This window comes from Protomyctophum parallelum, assembly GCF_964188405.1.
Source record: "Protomyctophum parallelum genome assembly, chromosome: 13".
In the NCBI taxonomy this organism is placed as follows: domain Eukaryota; kingdom Metazoa; phylum Chordata; class Actinopteri; order Myctophiformes; family Myctophidae; genus Protomyctophum; species Protomyctophum parallelum.
Genome location: NC_139708.1, coordinates 23,478,587 through 23,494,502, shown reverse-complemented (window position 1 = coordinate 23,494,502; position 15,916 = coordinate 23,478,587). Strand labels below are relative to the sequence as shown.

At 39.9% G+C, this 15,916-nt stretch overlaps 1 protein-coding gene across 2 annotated transcripts; it reads left to right on the top strand.

Annotated features, from left to right (window-relative positions):
- Positions 1-423: 423 nt before the first annotated feature.
- On the top strand, positions 424-15,321 carry limd2 (LIM domain containing 2). Of its 2 annotated transcripts, none has more exons than XM_083780317.1 (4): positions 424-697; positions 10,712-10,759; positions 11,502-11,638; positions 11,754-15,321. In XM_083780317.1, the coding sequence occupies exons 1-4, from the start codon at positions 695-697 to the stop codon at positions 11,911-11,913; spliced, it is 348 nt and encodes a 115-aa protein (XP_083636443.1). In that variant the 5' UTR covers positions 424-694; the 3' UTR covers positions 11,914-15,321. The 2 variants fall into 2 exon arrangements, with proteins under 2 accessions (XP_083636443.1, XP_083636442.1); XM_083780316.1 differs by having other exon boundaries at positions 10,712-10,780.
- Positions 15,322-15,916: the final 595 nt, after the last annotated feature.

Genomic DNA, 15,916 nt, shown 5'->3' with positions numbered 1-15,916 from the left:
GCGTAGGCTATAGTGTGTTTTTGGACTGTCTGCTGCTGGACTTTATGTCAAGTAAAATGTTAAACTCAGGGAGAGACGTGACCCCCCAGTGCCCCCACACACTTTCTTTCCCTTATCTATTACCCCCTTACCGTATCAACATGCCCATGCATGTTGAGTTTTCATAATCCATCTAATCATCAATTTGAAAATGCATTCAAAGCGGCGTGCCCAGCCGTATTATTAGGAGATGTGACTTAATTTATGCATGATGACAGTAGAGGGACTGGGGAGGGGACACACACGCGAGGATGGGGGGGTGGGCGCAGAAATATGAAGAACCAATAGCGTGCAATCTCCTGCTGTGATATGTGGGGGTAAAAAAAAAGAAAAGCAAGTAAAAAAAAAAAAAAAAAAAACAGTGGGAAAGCGACTTGAAAAACGAGACGACGACGACGTCGACGAGGAGAGGGGTGGTGCTGCACCGAGGCTCACTGAGCACTGAGCAGGAGGTAACTCGCCGGGTCTGTGTGGCAAGAAGGCTCATCTATAACAAAGCCACACACACTGACTGATCCACCACACAGACACACGTACGCACACGCGGAAGCCCAACGAGAAGAACGTCCACTTCTGCACATTGAGTGAGCGGAGGACAGAGTCAGAGCCCCACCACATTGTCGTCGTTGTGTGAGACCGAGAGACAGGAGCACAGATGGTAAGCCAGCGTTTCCTCATCCATTGGTGTGTGTCTCTCCGTGGCTGCAGCCTCTCCTCCTTCTAGCCTGATTTGCAGAAAATAGCCGATCTACAAGCACACAACGCGTCGCGAGGCGACGCGTTGTGTGCTTGTGGATCGGCTATTTTAAGGTGCGGCGCGACACCGTCGTGCGGCCGAGACAGTTTTCCTGCTGCTTTCTGTGTGATGATGATGAGGTGAGCTTAATTTCATGTCCGTCCACTCGCTAATGTTAAAGCTAGCTCCCCACCAGCACCACCATGGGAGCCGCATATTGTCTTATCTGACCCATCAACGTGGTGGTGGGGTCTGTAAGGATGAGACTATAGCAGCATATTTGTTTATATTTTCGATTCTAATTACATTAAAGGGCGTCTAAACGAGGCGCCGCCGATGTGTTGTTCATAATGTTCTGCTTTGCGCTCTTCAGATTTCATTTTTTCAACCCCCTTTTTAACGTTGTAAATTCACGTTAGCTTGCTTGCTAATTATGATCACTCACGAAGGTAATCTCGTAAAATGTTGATTGCATAATATGATGCGCGCACACACCCCCTATTAATGGTCTGTTTTTCTGTGGAAGTTTGCGATTTGTCTTTGAATCTGTGAGTGACCTCTTCCTCGATAGATTTTATTCTCAGATTCTAGTGTGATTGATGGTGATCGATGTCCCCTTGGCCGTGTGTTGTCTTGTCTGGTGCGACTGGTGGCACAGTTCTAATAGTGTAAAATTCTCATCATCGTGCATATAGACCTGATCTAGTCTAGTCACGGTGTTATGTAAAATGTCTGTAAAGCAGGTATACAACAGCCAGTGAATAAGAGGTGTCTGTCTGTGCATTCAGTGCTGCGCATGAACTCATTGACCACTGAGCACTGATGGATGAGATAGCTGCGATAATACTGAATGAATGAAGCGACTGGATTAAACCCTTGGTGGAATCCTGATGGTGCTTTTTACACTGGTTCTATGCACTGGCGGAAGGATGTACACTATAGTACACACGTTTAAAGTCACAGATTCTCCACCATGTGTATTTCGTCAACCAGTTTACTTTACAAACCTATATGTGGCTTTGTCAAACCACCTTTTTATCCATTCAAGATGCCTCATCTACAGCTGCCTGTATAATTAATAATTATAGCCTTGGCCTGTGTGGTGGTGAGGGGCAAGTAAGTATTATGGTCATTTCCATGGACTAAACGGTCAAGGATCTGTCTGGCCTTCCTGTGTACAGTACAGACTGACCACCTAGTACTCTAGATTGATTTACATCAAAGGTCTGACAGACTATATAACAGCAATGGCTATCACAATTTTAAAGGCTTTAATCAGAATGAAAGGCAAGGCTTTGATGAGAACTATTAAGATATGTTTTTCCATTATCATACATTCTTCTGTTAATGGTAAGAAATAAGAATGGGCATACACACCCAATTTGTTAATGTCTGAAAGTGCCATTTGTTTGAGGAGGGTTACTCTTCTAACCACTAACCAGTCGTGTACAACAATACTAAACTACTACTCTGATTAATACTCAGATTAACAGTTTCCACAACATGCACATTGAACGCCAACATTTGTTAGTGCATTGTTATTACTCACTTTGTTTCAATTAAGAGGCCAGTTACATTAATATTAACTACCACACTTCACTTAGTTTAAACCCAATCTCTGATGGCCTAAATGCAATTCCTGCCCACAGTGACTCATTTCCATTAAGATGAAGATAATCCAATAATTGTCATTTAATTGCTCCAAAGGGACCTGAGAGAGACTTGTATGGTATTACAGGATTTGTCCAGACTGTATTGTCCAAACGTCTCAGTTTTCTCTTGGTGTTACAAAGATTGATCTGTTGCGTCTGTAGGTTATTTTGTGAAGTCGCTTTATACATTTAAATTGCCATTGTACATATTTTAATCACTATCAAAATGTATAGCATGGGTGTTTCCTCTGATTGCCTCCTTGACTGTGGGTGATGAGCTACAGTCAAAACTTGGTCTAGTATTAAAAAAAATAAACACCAGATGAGTGGAAATTGGGTATTTTGCCACATCAGGCTGGTGCCTGGTGGCTGCTAACGTGTTATTTCGGCATAGAGCAGATACTAGAATATGCTAATTTGCCATAACAGAACAGAAATGCCTCCAGAAACTAATTTTGAAATGTGTTGTTGTTCAATGTCTCCCTGTACCTGAAATGAAACCACCCATGTCATTTTCGAACAATATTCTAAAGCATCTTGCGCAAGGACACTTTGACAGGACATGTCCTGTCAAAGTGTCCCAACAAGATGCCATGTGTGCGAGTGGCTGTTGATGGGTTAACCACTTGACTTCACCACAACAAAATCAACATTATTTGGCTTGTAAAGAAAATCCATGGTCTCTCAACCCAACAAGGGCTGGATGAGAATACTCATAACAGGAACCATCTGTTATGGGTAGTGTAAAATGTAGTGAGACGTAAACCAGATATTTGCATGTTGGATGTTGTGGACGTGATGGGGCCTGTTGTCCTGAATTCCAATCCCCCAGCAGGCTTCAGTTGTGAAATGTTGCCTGTCCCTCTCTGTCTCAATCTATGTGATAACATCTGTCTTTCTTGGTACTTAAGGCAGGTTCTAATCTTGACTTGAGTGACTTCCAAGTGTAGATGTCAGTAGCTTCTCCTTGGGTTATTGCATGTTCATGTCAATACATGTTTCAAATTCTGAACACATTCTATACCTTTCACTCTTTCTCTCTTTGAAGTGAGAATACTGGTAATTACACTGGCATTAATTTCATTAGAAGGCTTCATTGTGGTCTAGTTAGTAAGATAGATGACATACTAGACCAGTTACTATCCACAGATGCTTTGCATTCCCTGTCAGCTGAAATAGTAAGCAATATCCTTCCACGTTAATGAAGTACAGCCATCCTGTAAGAAATTGGGTAAATGCATCAGAGTGCATCTACAGTCCACTGCTTTTGTTGAATGATTAACTTTGACCACAAGTTTGGGTTGATTCGATAGCTAGAGCTTAGCTAGTACTCGCATTAGTAAGTACTGTTTTTTAAGTTAAAATTATATTTTTGAAAAGGTTTTGAGATCGTTACATATCTAGGGTCTGGAAACGATAGTATAAACTTTGTTGACAGGAGGCCTATGTTCCCCTCCTTTTTTTCCCCCCCACTCTAAACTTGCACTGACATGCGTTGTGAGGATGTACACACTACACAGTCTATTTTCAGTTCACCAAATTTCCTATTTTTGCTGAAACTTCGCCTATTGTTTCAACCCAGATATGGGGATGCTACGGTTCATGTGTTTAAAGGACAACTTTAGTTTTTTTTCATCCAAGGTTCATGTTTTAGGTTGTTATTAGAGAAAGTAAAAGATGAGTGTTCTTTTTTTTCCATTTGCTGCTTTCTTTCGTATTAGGGATTTTAGCTGTTTTTGACAGGGTGGTGGGGGCATTCGAGCACGGGGCTAAATATGTATTTTTTTACAAAATTTTATAGCGATTTATTTTTTTATTCTTTACTATAGTCCTACTAGACCCCAAGAAATTACATCTGGCCACAAAAGATCACGAGGCTACCTTCACATTCAGTACTACTGGGGGGAAGCCACACTGTGTCATAGGCTCAATATGCCAGTTTGACACATTCAGTATATCCCGAACACTCATCTTTTACTTTCTCTAATAACAACCTAAAACATGAATCTTGGTTGAAAAAAAACTAAAGTTGTCCTTTTAAAATAAAAAATAACTTGAAAATAACTCGTGAAATTGCAGGCGATGTTATTCTGCTGCTCCGAGACTTCAGTTCTCATCACCTAAGTAACAACTAGGTGTTACTATGAAAAACATCTCTGGGATTTGTCTCCTTCACAGTTTTCATAAAGGCTGTTTGAGTAAAAGAGAGCACCTGATTTGCACTTTGACATTCACAAAACATGGAGCAGTTGAACTAACAGATGTGTAATATTTCACCAGTGTGAAAACACACTTGTGAAATATTAGAGCATCTGTTATTATTATTATGTTTTTTTACATTCAGTGTTTTGTGTTTCCCCTCGAATGAGGTTGTAGCAGTGGTGGTGAACAACCACACACATGTACAAAAAAGTGAATACAACATGGTGCTCATATCCTGTGGTTATTGAGCTTTTTCCAGCACAGGATAGATGAACGCATCATTTTAACACATCAGTTTCTTCCTACTGTAAGCACTTCCAACCTGGTGTCCATATTTTCAGCATGTCATGACAAAATCAATATTAGTGAAAATAGCAGAGTAGATTGAACACAGATGTACAACTTAAAGAGGCGCCTGTCTTCAAATCATTCAGTAGGTTTTGTGACCTGCACTGTGTCAGTCAGCTAATTATCAAACTTGTGTGTGATTTACTCAAACCCTCATTGATCTCATTCTGACCTCGGACAAATCCAGAATCTCGGCTTTGCTTCAAAACCAAATTTACATCAGTACTGAACAACATGACATCCCTGAGAACCATCAGGGTCAAAACTCAAAACCCGCTCGGAGCCATGGATGAATTCGGACATACTGACTGCAATGAAAACCAGAGACTACAAATCCTCTGAATTTCTAAAATGCAAGTCAAAGCTTGCCAAGCGCTTCAACAGTGATCTCCAAGCTCAACTGGACAACCTAAAAACCCAACAAAACAAATAAACATTGTAACTGCGATGCCATGACTATCTGCAAAAAGAAACTTTTTATATGATGATTTCCTGTTTAGTTTTTTTAGTTTTTTGTGTATAGAAGTGTATTTGTACGTCTCTAAATGTTCTGCTGAATTGAAAATTGTTGACCCTGTTGTAAACAAGTGTAATGCTATCATGGTACACAGTAAAAGTCTTTCTTTTGAACTTTCTTTTGAAATGTACCCATTCTGCAGTGCATACTGTTAATAAATACCGTATTAAATACTTCAATCAATCAAAAACTCTTATGACACCACATCATATGACGAGGTATGAAATTGGTCTAAGTGGTTAAGATGAGAAAGGCCTTATAAAGCGTTGTTTCGCTGACACTTGTCTTGCAGCAGCAATCTCACACACTGCATTTCCTCACAGGAAGTAGTCTCCCCAGACTTGTGTAAGTTATCTCGGCAAACATGGCACCCAAAGCAAAAAGTGCATTTTGTCTTGTTACGTTGATTGTCTATCACAGGAAGTTGGAAAAAGGAACTAGTTTGAGACATCCGTTAAATGCAATGCAATGCAATGACCAGCAATGTCCCATTTGACATCTTTTTCTGCACTGCCCTTTAGTGTAGAAATCTCTTTAAAAGTGTTATTGTTATATTTTGATACTCAACCCAGATTACAGTGAAATTGCTACATGCACAGAATTAAATTAACACTGATGTTATGCAAAACAAATATTTTATCTTTATAGCACTCCCAGTTTTGTATCGTGAATTTCATCCTAGGTACTTTTTCCCACATAACTTTACAAACTCTGTCTCTTCATGTTTAGAGCAATAGGTGGAAGAATACTGTCTAGGCAAGGCTATATATCTACCCTGTGGCAGCCGTTTTCATCACTGGAGCGGTGCCGAGGCCTTCAGGGCATGTCCAAAATGTGCAATCTAAGATGATATCTTCAGTAGGAAAGTATTTAACTTCAGGCCAATGCCGTGTATCAACTTGAAATAGATCATAATTTGGATTTATTACTTTTGAAGCCGTAGGCCTATTAACAGTGTTTTGATGCGTCTGAAGAATGAGGTATTTCTTATTTGTTCTGTTTATGTTCCATCCCTCAAGTGGATCAGACGCTGTTCTAAAAATAAGGATGAGTGGAATAAATGACCACTGACGTTTGTTAACATAAGACCTCCATGTTTGCCATTTAAGGCCAGTTGTGTTCAGAACTTTAGTCAGCACTGAAGGATCCCCGTCCTACAGTCTGCTAAAGCCTTGTGTATAATTTACTTAGTTGTACGGCAGTGTTGTGCACCAAAAATAGCTGATCTATAAGCTCACAATGCATTGGCGGCATCATAGTATAAGTATAAATCAGGCATATCAAATTCACTACAGGAGAGCGAACATTTTCCACATTGCATGCATATACTCCAGAACCACCACTTTGTCTATTTTTCCCATGTAATATTCCGAAGTGGTGTTGTAATGGCTCTAAACATTTCTGTCAGTTGATATCGCTTGCAAACACTGATATGGCATGAGAGAGGCCTGGTTAATGTCATGGATGGTGCATGCTGGAATTCCAGAGCTTTTTATTGTCTCAACGGAGGTGAAGCTTTGTATGAACACTTTGGGCACTAAAATCCACACATCATTATGCTAATATGCAGGCATGTATTGTAAACTGCACCCTAGTTCTCCCACGCTGTCGCAAATTTGAGCCTAATACACACGACCATGTCGCTCGCCAAAAATAACAGATGAGTGACTATGCGTTGTGCAAATCTGTTGCAATGCGTCTGTACAGTGAAGTACGAAATATGCTCTTTTAACTCTTCAGGATTGTATGGTGTACCCTTGCCTTCTTTCCAGCGTTAATTTAACTCGAGGAATGCACAAATCGGTTCTAATTTGGTTCCATTTTTACACTCTTACTGAGTTAAATGAACATTCCTGAATTTATAATGTAGACTTGAGATGGCAGGGGGTTTCACCGGGCAAGCTCTACAGGGGCCTTTGCTCTGGGAGTAAAGGCAATGGGATTTGGGAAAGTAATAAGATTATAGGAGTCCTCAACAGAAGAGTATCAAACCCTGATCTGTGCAGCAGGCCAACCAAGCACTCCAAAACATTTACGGGGGGGGGGGGGGGGGGGGGGGGGTTGGGTTTGCTTTTGCATACAGGCAAAGTTACAGTCTGTACACCGTCCTAGATTCATGCTGCTGTTTAAATGAAAAGTTGTGTGTGTGTGTGTGTGTGTGTGGCGTTGCGTTGCTCCATTACTAAAGGGGACATGCATCATGTATTCTATTCTCTTGTATGGTAGTGATGCACCATGAGCATTTAAGGCTAATATCTCTGTGCAATCCAATGGACATAGTCATTTTCTGATGGAGTATGCCTTCATTCTCATATTATAGATTTACCTGAACATGGATTGCCAGTATTAATATCGACTATCCCATTGTGGATTCTGTGAGACGGAGGATGTCAGACATGTCATCACAATTTCCTGCCACGTTCTAGCAGCTCTTCTGTGACAATGACATCCTCTTCTCTCATGTACATATAAGGCAAAAGAAGATGGAAGGCGGCATGGTGCACACACTCTTCCAAAACATGATTAGTTGTTTACTAGAAGAGCATGGTACACAGTATTCCAAAACATGATTAGTTGTTTACTAGAAGAGCATGGTACACAGTAAAATCCTCAGTGTTGTTCATTTAACTAGGAGTGTACACATTAAACCAAATTTACCCTTACAGTTCATTTGGTTTGATTTGTACACTCTGAGCAAGTAGAACATTGATCATTTGAAAAAATGCTATGTCCTCACTCGGATCAACATTTCCTCTTGCAAACATTTGTATTTTGCTTCATTTGTTCTTGACTTATTTGAATGTCCTTAAGCCTCGTAGTAGGGGAACCGTCCAACGCTTTGTTTATCTGTTTATCTCTTATATCCATCATGTTACAAAATGTTTTCAGTAAACTAAAGTGTTGCTTAATACAGGAGGTGGTGTTTTTGTTGTCTAGTGTACAGTATGCCTTGTGTACATGCATGCCTTGCCAGATAACCAACCAAGGGTGAGCCCTCATGCAAGCTAGCAGCACTGCAGTATACAGAGCTGATCAGGATCCAGGCCTAACAAGGAGAAGGATGGTTTAGTTACTGATTACATCTTAATTAAGGAAGTTGAATGGTTTACTCTCTCAATGTGCCAGTCATTCCGAAATCATGATGTAAATTAAGAAAAACCCCTAGCTTAACTTCCTGGCCCTTCATTGACTGGCAAAAGACGATGAAGGGTTTTCAAAGTAATCAGCAGGACAATTAAATGTGAATTTAAAAGATAACTGGAATCACATAAAGATAATATTCATTGTCTTCACAACCTTAATGCTGTAGGTCTGTTTATTATAGAGTGGTGGTGACATTGCAGATGCATGTACTGTAGAAGAGGTTGGATTTACCCTCAGTGGAAGTATTGGTATTATTAGTATATTAGTTGCAACATCATTGATTCACTTGTTGAATGAATGGACCTCTGATTTCATTTTCTTTTTTTTCTTTTTTTAATATATTTTTTTGCGGCTTACGCCTTTTTATTGATTTTTGAAGGGACAGACAGTAGGCTGACAGGAAACGGGAGAGAGATGGGGGGATGACATGCAGTAAAGGCCGTGTCGGGTCCGGGAGTCGAACCCGCGGCACACTGCGACTGGATTACCAGTCCGGTGCCCAGACCGTTACGCTACGGCCTGGGCCCTGATTTCATTTTCAAACAATTGTTACTGTTGAAGGGAGTAGGGTGCTCCCACGCTTGCCAATCACTGTAGTGGTATGTGGTGAAGTTTTCATCACAGTGCGCCGTTCACATTGCATTTCTCCGAACCTACAAGCAGGGACTTGTGCGCACAGTGCAAGTCAAAGCAGTTGCAAACAGAGCTCAGCTGTTGTCTCCCTGGAGGCTTTCTTCTCTGTCCTGTCCAACTTTGAGAGAGAGAGAGACCCCTCCCCCTCTCCAAGCTGACCTCCTTACATAACATGGTTTTAGTAAAAAGTCAAGTTAGCAAGGACTTTCCAAACAGAAGGAACCCTTCTTTCCATGCGCACCAGCGTTTTTCAAATTTTCAGTAGCTTTTGGCGTTGGCATGCTCGTCATTTTATAATCCACTCAAACTACCTGTTCCTCTGGTTCAAATGCTGTGGTTATGCATGTTGCTGCTGGCGGGGAACAGGCAGATGTACACTACTACATGACTACAGTACAGCTCAAATCATTGAGACAGAATAGCTTCCCTTGGCCAGGCTTGACACCAGACCCAGGATGATTTGGTCTTGCTGACCTCCTGGGGATGTGTTTCTCTGCCCATTTTGAAACTTAAACTTTCGACCTGGCTGCAATTAGATGACAACCTCCACATCTGTTGGTTAGCCTGCAGAATGTCCTGCAGGGAAAGATACAAAATGTGCTGAGTCTGCTGACCTCTATGAAAAGGCTGCAAGAAATTTGAAAAGTACACGTTTTGGTATATGATTGTGGGTCATCTTCTTCAGAGGCTGAACAGTAAAAATGTTATGAAGCTGCAACAAAGCAGATTGTGCAGTGCTTTAGTTTTCCTCTTATGTAGATGTTAAGCTGTTCCAGTCTTCCTATATAAATATCCGTCACTAAATCCAATTTGAAATATTTCTTTCTTCATTAACATGGAGACGAAAGAAAGGCTGCTGTGCAGACATGGGTGAAATGTTATTTGCGACTCCCATACCCATGTCATGGCTAGGGCTGGGGCGGTATGGATTTTTTTGTTATCACGATAATAAATCTCTGTTTACCGACGGTATCGCAATATCACATTATCTCCCCAAAAGGTTGTGAATAAAAATCAAAAACATTAACCGCGGTATATCGGCTATTGTACCCAGCCCCATGTAATCTGTATAGCTGTATGTGAAGAGCAGTTCTATGAGTCAGTATTTGGATGCTGGTTCCATGTTGTAGTGTTGAGGGCAGCCCCCATGCAGAGCATCCCACAGCTCGGCTCACATACCCAGACAGAAGGCACATGATCCCCTCTCGGGGGTGCACATGGAGACAGATGGAGGCCTGGATGGAGAGTCGACTAGAGAGCAAAGACTGATGAGGACATAATGGAAGGACTATTAGATCTAATCAGAGAGGACAGTGACAAAATTATTCATTTCATGTTGTACATAATGATGACATGTGACTTTAATTATCTTTGCATTTGAACCATCAATTGTTACTGAAATATTTGCATAAAATGTCATTATGTTTTCTCGCCTCTCAGGAAAACAGAAGCACCACCACTGAAGAGAAACCTGTCCAGCGATCGAAGGTAAATATGCCAGAATCTAAGGTAAATATGCCTGACGCAGTGCTCTCAAATTCATGTTCCTGTATCAACTTGTCTCTGTTACTCCTGCTGTCCTAGTGAGCCGATCCCTTTAATTTGCATCATCTTTTATTTCAAAAGAGCACCTTGGAGCTATAAATTTTCACTACTTTCAGAAATGGATCATATATCTATCCAGATTTATGCAACTTTATTACCTAACTTTGTTTTAAGAAGGAAAGTTGTTGCTTGCAAGCATCTCTGTAAGATCGTGTACTGACTTGTTGAGCCACCAGACAGCACCTGGGATCACGGGCGTAGCGTTAGTCCGACGTCCCAATAATCCGACACCCATAAATCCGACTACCCAATATTTCGACCATAGACCATAGAGCCCCATATTAACTGTATCCCTAAGTTACTGTGTTTGAGAATCATGCATTAAAGTAATTACAATTAAATGCTAGCAATAATGGAAGCAATGTGAAGAAAACAAATTGAACTATTTATATATATATATATATATATATATATATATATATATATATATATATATACACACACACATATCCGTGCACACACATATATACATGCACGTACACATTTACGCATGCTCACAGTGGAGGGGGGAATATTGGAATTAGTTCCTACTTAAATTGTGGTTTAAAATGTGAGGAATGGGTTCTGGGTTCTTGGTGGCACTGGGCACTGGCACAGTAGTAAAGTTGTGCGTTCATGTTTTCAGTCCTTCAGCTTTAAAACTCAAAAGGAAGTGTGCTCTTCATGTGAGAAGACGGTCTACCCAATGGAGAGACTGGTTGCCAACAGTCAGATATTCCATTCAAACTGCTTCTGTTGCAAACACTGCAACACCAAACTCAGGTGAGTTTCTGCATTCTCTCTCCTTCTTCCCATCAATTATGTGTAACTTTCTTCACGTTGTGATTTTCCTGATTTCATCTGTTTTTATTTGACCCTACAATTGCCCACCCTGTAGCCTTGGCACCTTCGCAGCTCTTCAGGGTGAATTCTACTGTAAAGCCCATTTCCAGCAGCTCTTCAAGAGCAAAGGCAACTATGACGAAGGCTTTGGACGCAAACAGCACAAGGAGCTTTGGACCCCCAAGGAGACGGAGACCATAACAAAGACCACATAATCATGTCTGCCTGTGTCCCCACCCGTAGTGTCCCTGCCTTTCTCCTCCTTTATTCTACATTAAACCTCCAATTCGTCTCGAAGAACACATGCCTCATATGGAGCGTGCACTTAAGTCTTTCACATACTTAATTTTTCCCAAGTCATCAACACAGGTACACGCATGCACAAACGCCTAGTAAATGACCAGGCCAGACATTGAGTGGCTTTTTATTTTATTTTTTATTTTTGAACATTTTTATTTGACATTTTCCTCTTTGGAATTGGTTGTTGATTGTGACCAAATGCCTTCTCAACAATCCAGCGTTAACTTTTTGCTGGAGGTTTGGGATTCTAATCACACTAGCTTTTAGTTAGTTTGATGTTATGTTTGATTACTTTCTGAATTTGCATCTTTTCTTTCATAAGTAAACTGTATGCCAAGGCAAACATATCGGCAGAGGCTATACACTCTTTGCAGTAGAGCATACACTCAGGTCAATGTTCTGAGGGGAGGGTTCCACTTGCAAACTTAGTTTTATTTTTGGTTTTATTTTATGCTAACATTTTACAAATTCAACTACAACGTAACTTTAAAAAAATTGAATTTAGATTTTGCTGTCAGAATATGACAGTTTGTCACGTTTCAAATATTTGAGAAACGAACAGGGTACAACGTACTGTAAAATGAGCGCACACATGGGCAGTATAGCTCACCATTCTTGTTTCCACTTGATTCCATGTTTTGTTTGTCTTAACGACAGGCATGACAGATTTTTTTCTCTCTCTTGCATGTCTATTAGTGGGATTGGGTCTTAGTAGCCTAAAAGGGTCTTTTCATGCTTAAATTGATTTTGTGTTGTCGCAAAATCTTTGGTCTGAACTAGGCTTACGGATCATGTATACTCTTCACACGACCCTTTCAACAAGTGCCACTCGACAAAAATGATGTGAAAAATACATGGTATGTATATCGAGCGACATGCCGTAAACTGATCGATGTATTATAAATGGTCGATTACGTATAAATCACCCATTCCCTCATAACTGTCTCTTGTGTTGTGGATGACTTAGGTCATGTGTTTTTTCCATTTCATTCATCAGTTATACCTGTTTTTATTTTTATGTTCCGAGAAGCACTTTCTCTGTGTTTTGCTGGATTTGATTGATGTCACAGCCTAAGTTGACGCTCTCTGAGCTTTTATAGTTGAAATATTAATGGGTTTTTAAGATTGTTGTTCGTATACGATCTGTACATATTGCTGTAGTCTGTTTAGTGAACGTACCACACTATATTCTACTGTGCTTGCCTTGCACATATGACCATGCATGATCACCAGGCAAGATGTTAAACACAGGGAAGCATAGGTCTTGTCAATAAACCTCCCTTATCTCTATATTCTAAAATGCTAAACTAAATCCAACATTAATTGAATTTGTTGGCTATTTTGATGAATCTGTTGACTTCCACTTCTGTCTGTGTCTGACCTGTGAGGGTCAAAAGTGAGTATGTTCCTGTCTGGATAGGGCTCAACCCTTGTAGAAACCCCACTTAACATTATGGCATTCATATTCCATTAATGTTAGGCCTCTCTCTGCTGTATGTGAGTGTGCTAGTAAAGAACCACTGTGGGGCCACTGTATGTGATCACATTTTACATAATTCTTATGAATGTCTCCAAGTCCCATCCAGAGAGCATGGACATAGTTCCCCTTATGCCTATGTTATGCTACATCGTACCGTACGACAGTGTTGCGCGCTGAAAATAGCAGAACTATGAGCTATGAGGAAAGCTCATGAGTATAGCATCCTCGATTTATGAGCTTGTAGGTCAGCTATTTTCGCCATGCGACACTATCGTAGGACTAAGTAGTATATCAGGCTTTAAAAGAAAATGCCTTCCTGTTCTCATCTCATGTCTTACTAGCTAAATGCTTCTTAGCACCTGGACCTATAGGCCTAAGTACTGAATTGAACAGAGCTTGGAGGTTTGTAACAACGATCCCCAGTGGAGTTTCTGCAGTTTGCAGTCCACCCAAAGCCCTGTGCAGGCTGCCCCCTGCTGGGGAGATGGTAGTGTGACAGTCGATGTAAAAATGTGGGCTAGATTTTGCCCTGAGACCTGAACTCATTACAGCTTGTATTCAAAGTTTTGAATAAACGAGTTGCCACAGTCTGCAGTGCCGAGGCTGCACTATCAGTCACTTTTTATTTATCTGCCCCTGATAAGGCAAGTAAGACTAGTCAGACAAAACGACTCAATCTCTCATTCTTCACAAAGAATGAGATTAAAGCCATTCAAATATCTCCATTTATTAAAAAAAAGGACTACAAACCACTGATACTTGACTGACACCTGAATGACACATACTTTTTGTGACTTGAGGGTTTACTGTGAATCTGAGCATGCTGTGGATAATAGGAATAAAGAAATTAGCTTTTCCTTTTCTTTAAAGAAAAGAAAGAAAGGCAAACCTTAATGCTTTTCCAAATTAGAGTTTTGTTAAATGCACAGACCTCAAAAAATAATTTCTCTAGGCCTACTTGAAAGCAAATTTCTCTGTTAATTTAACTCTGGGAAATGGACCTGTAAGGATCCATTTGTACACTCAAAGTTGAACTGACACTAAGGATTTTTCTGTGTTGAAAAGGGAAATTGATATTATTTTAAGAGTTCCAATATTAAACCTGAGGATACTTCATACGTACAACCAGCATTCATTTTTATGATCAGATTTCATAATATCCACACACATTAATTACATCACTCCAAGGGTCAGAGTGTATATTTTATATTTATTTTTCTTTTGAAAAAAAAGGGTCCCTGCATGATTTGAAACCAATGATGTGATATTTAGAATAGACACTTCAACTACATCCATATTGTCTCTGTCATTCTCTGTAAAGCAGTGCGCCAAGGTACAACTGATGCACAATGTGAATTGCAGAGTGAAACAGAAAGGTACATTTTTCTACACTGACTGGTGCCAAGAGGCTCAGGTGAATGATAGCTCTGTGACTTATTTGTTTTGTGACTAATTTTAGTTTTGTGCTAAATCTCAGTGTTTGACTTAAGTTTTGTCTTTTATGCAGGTGTCACTGTTTGTCATTGACATTTTTTAGCTGTATGCATTCTTAAAAAAAAAAAAAAAAAAGTATTCTATATTGTAAACTTATAAACTTGATCTGTGGAATGAGGTGGCCTTATAGCAAAAAGAACGTTTGGGCTGTGTTTTCTTTATTTTTCTTCTCTCTTCTCCTATAGTCCTTACACCCTCATTTCAGCTCAGTTGGTTTACAGCATTTTAAGATGTAACCTTATCTTTCAACACACAAACACACGCAATCATGTTTGTGCATTTCCTTTCCATGGTTTTTAAATTTTCATTTTTTACATGCTTTTGGAAAAAATAAAAACATCTAAAACTGTGTGGAGTGACTGGTCTGGTTGGTATTTCATTTTGTAGGCATATAAGACTAAATACTATGGGACCTATTTTCTTTCGTTTTTTTTTTTACTATTTTGAAAAACATTAAAATTGTTCAACTCTACATCAAAAAGTTGTGAGCTTGTAGATCGTCTACTTGAACTATTCAAAAATGTCTTTCAAAATGGTAAAAAGGCAAAGAAGTTTAGTGATAAACTTCTTTGCGTGTGTGAATAAGCTGCACTGACCGACGAAAATAGGGCCCAACTCTGGGTCATTAAACTAAAGTCACATAATTGCTTGCAGCCTTGCACCATCTTGATGTGTACAGTGCTGATCTGAAGGCTCCAATCTAATATTTTCATCCAAACTTTATAGTAGTAGGCTCTAGTTAGTAGGCTACATATTTTCAGCCAAACCTTTTATTTTAGTAGATTATATAGTTTCACTATTCGATTATTAGATTAGTTGTAACTTGGATTTTAAAAGAAGAAAAAACACATCCATACAGTCCATAATTATATATTCCAATATGATTTATATCGATACAAAAACGTGAGGGCAGTCCCATGGACTGAGGGATGAACCAATAGAGG

Bases quoted from the DNA above. Each gene is read 5' to 3' on its own strand.
- limd2 (XM_083780316.1), top strand. The intron at 10,781-11,501 runs GTAAATATGCCT...TCATGTTTTCAG, and splicing joins TAAATATGCCAGAATCTAAG to TCCTTCAGCTTTAAAACTCA. The intron at 11,639-11,753 runs GTGAGTTTCTGC...CCCACCCTGTAG, and splicing joins CACTGCAACACCAAACTCAG to CCTTGGCACCTTCGCAGCTC.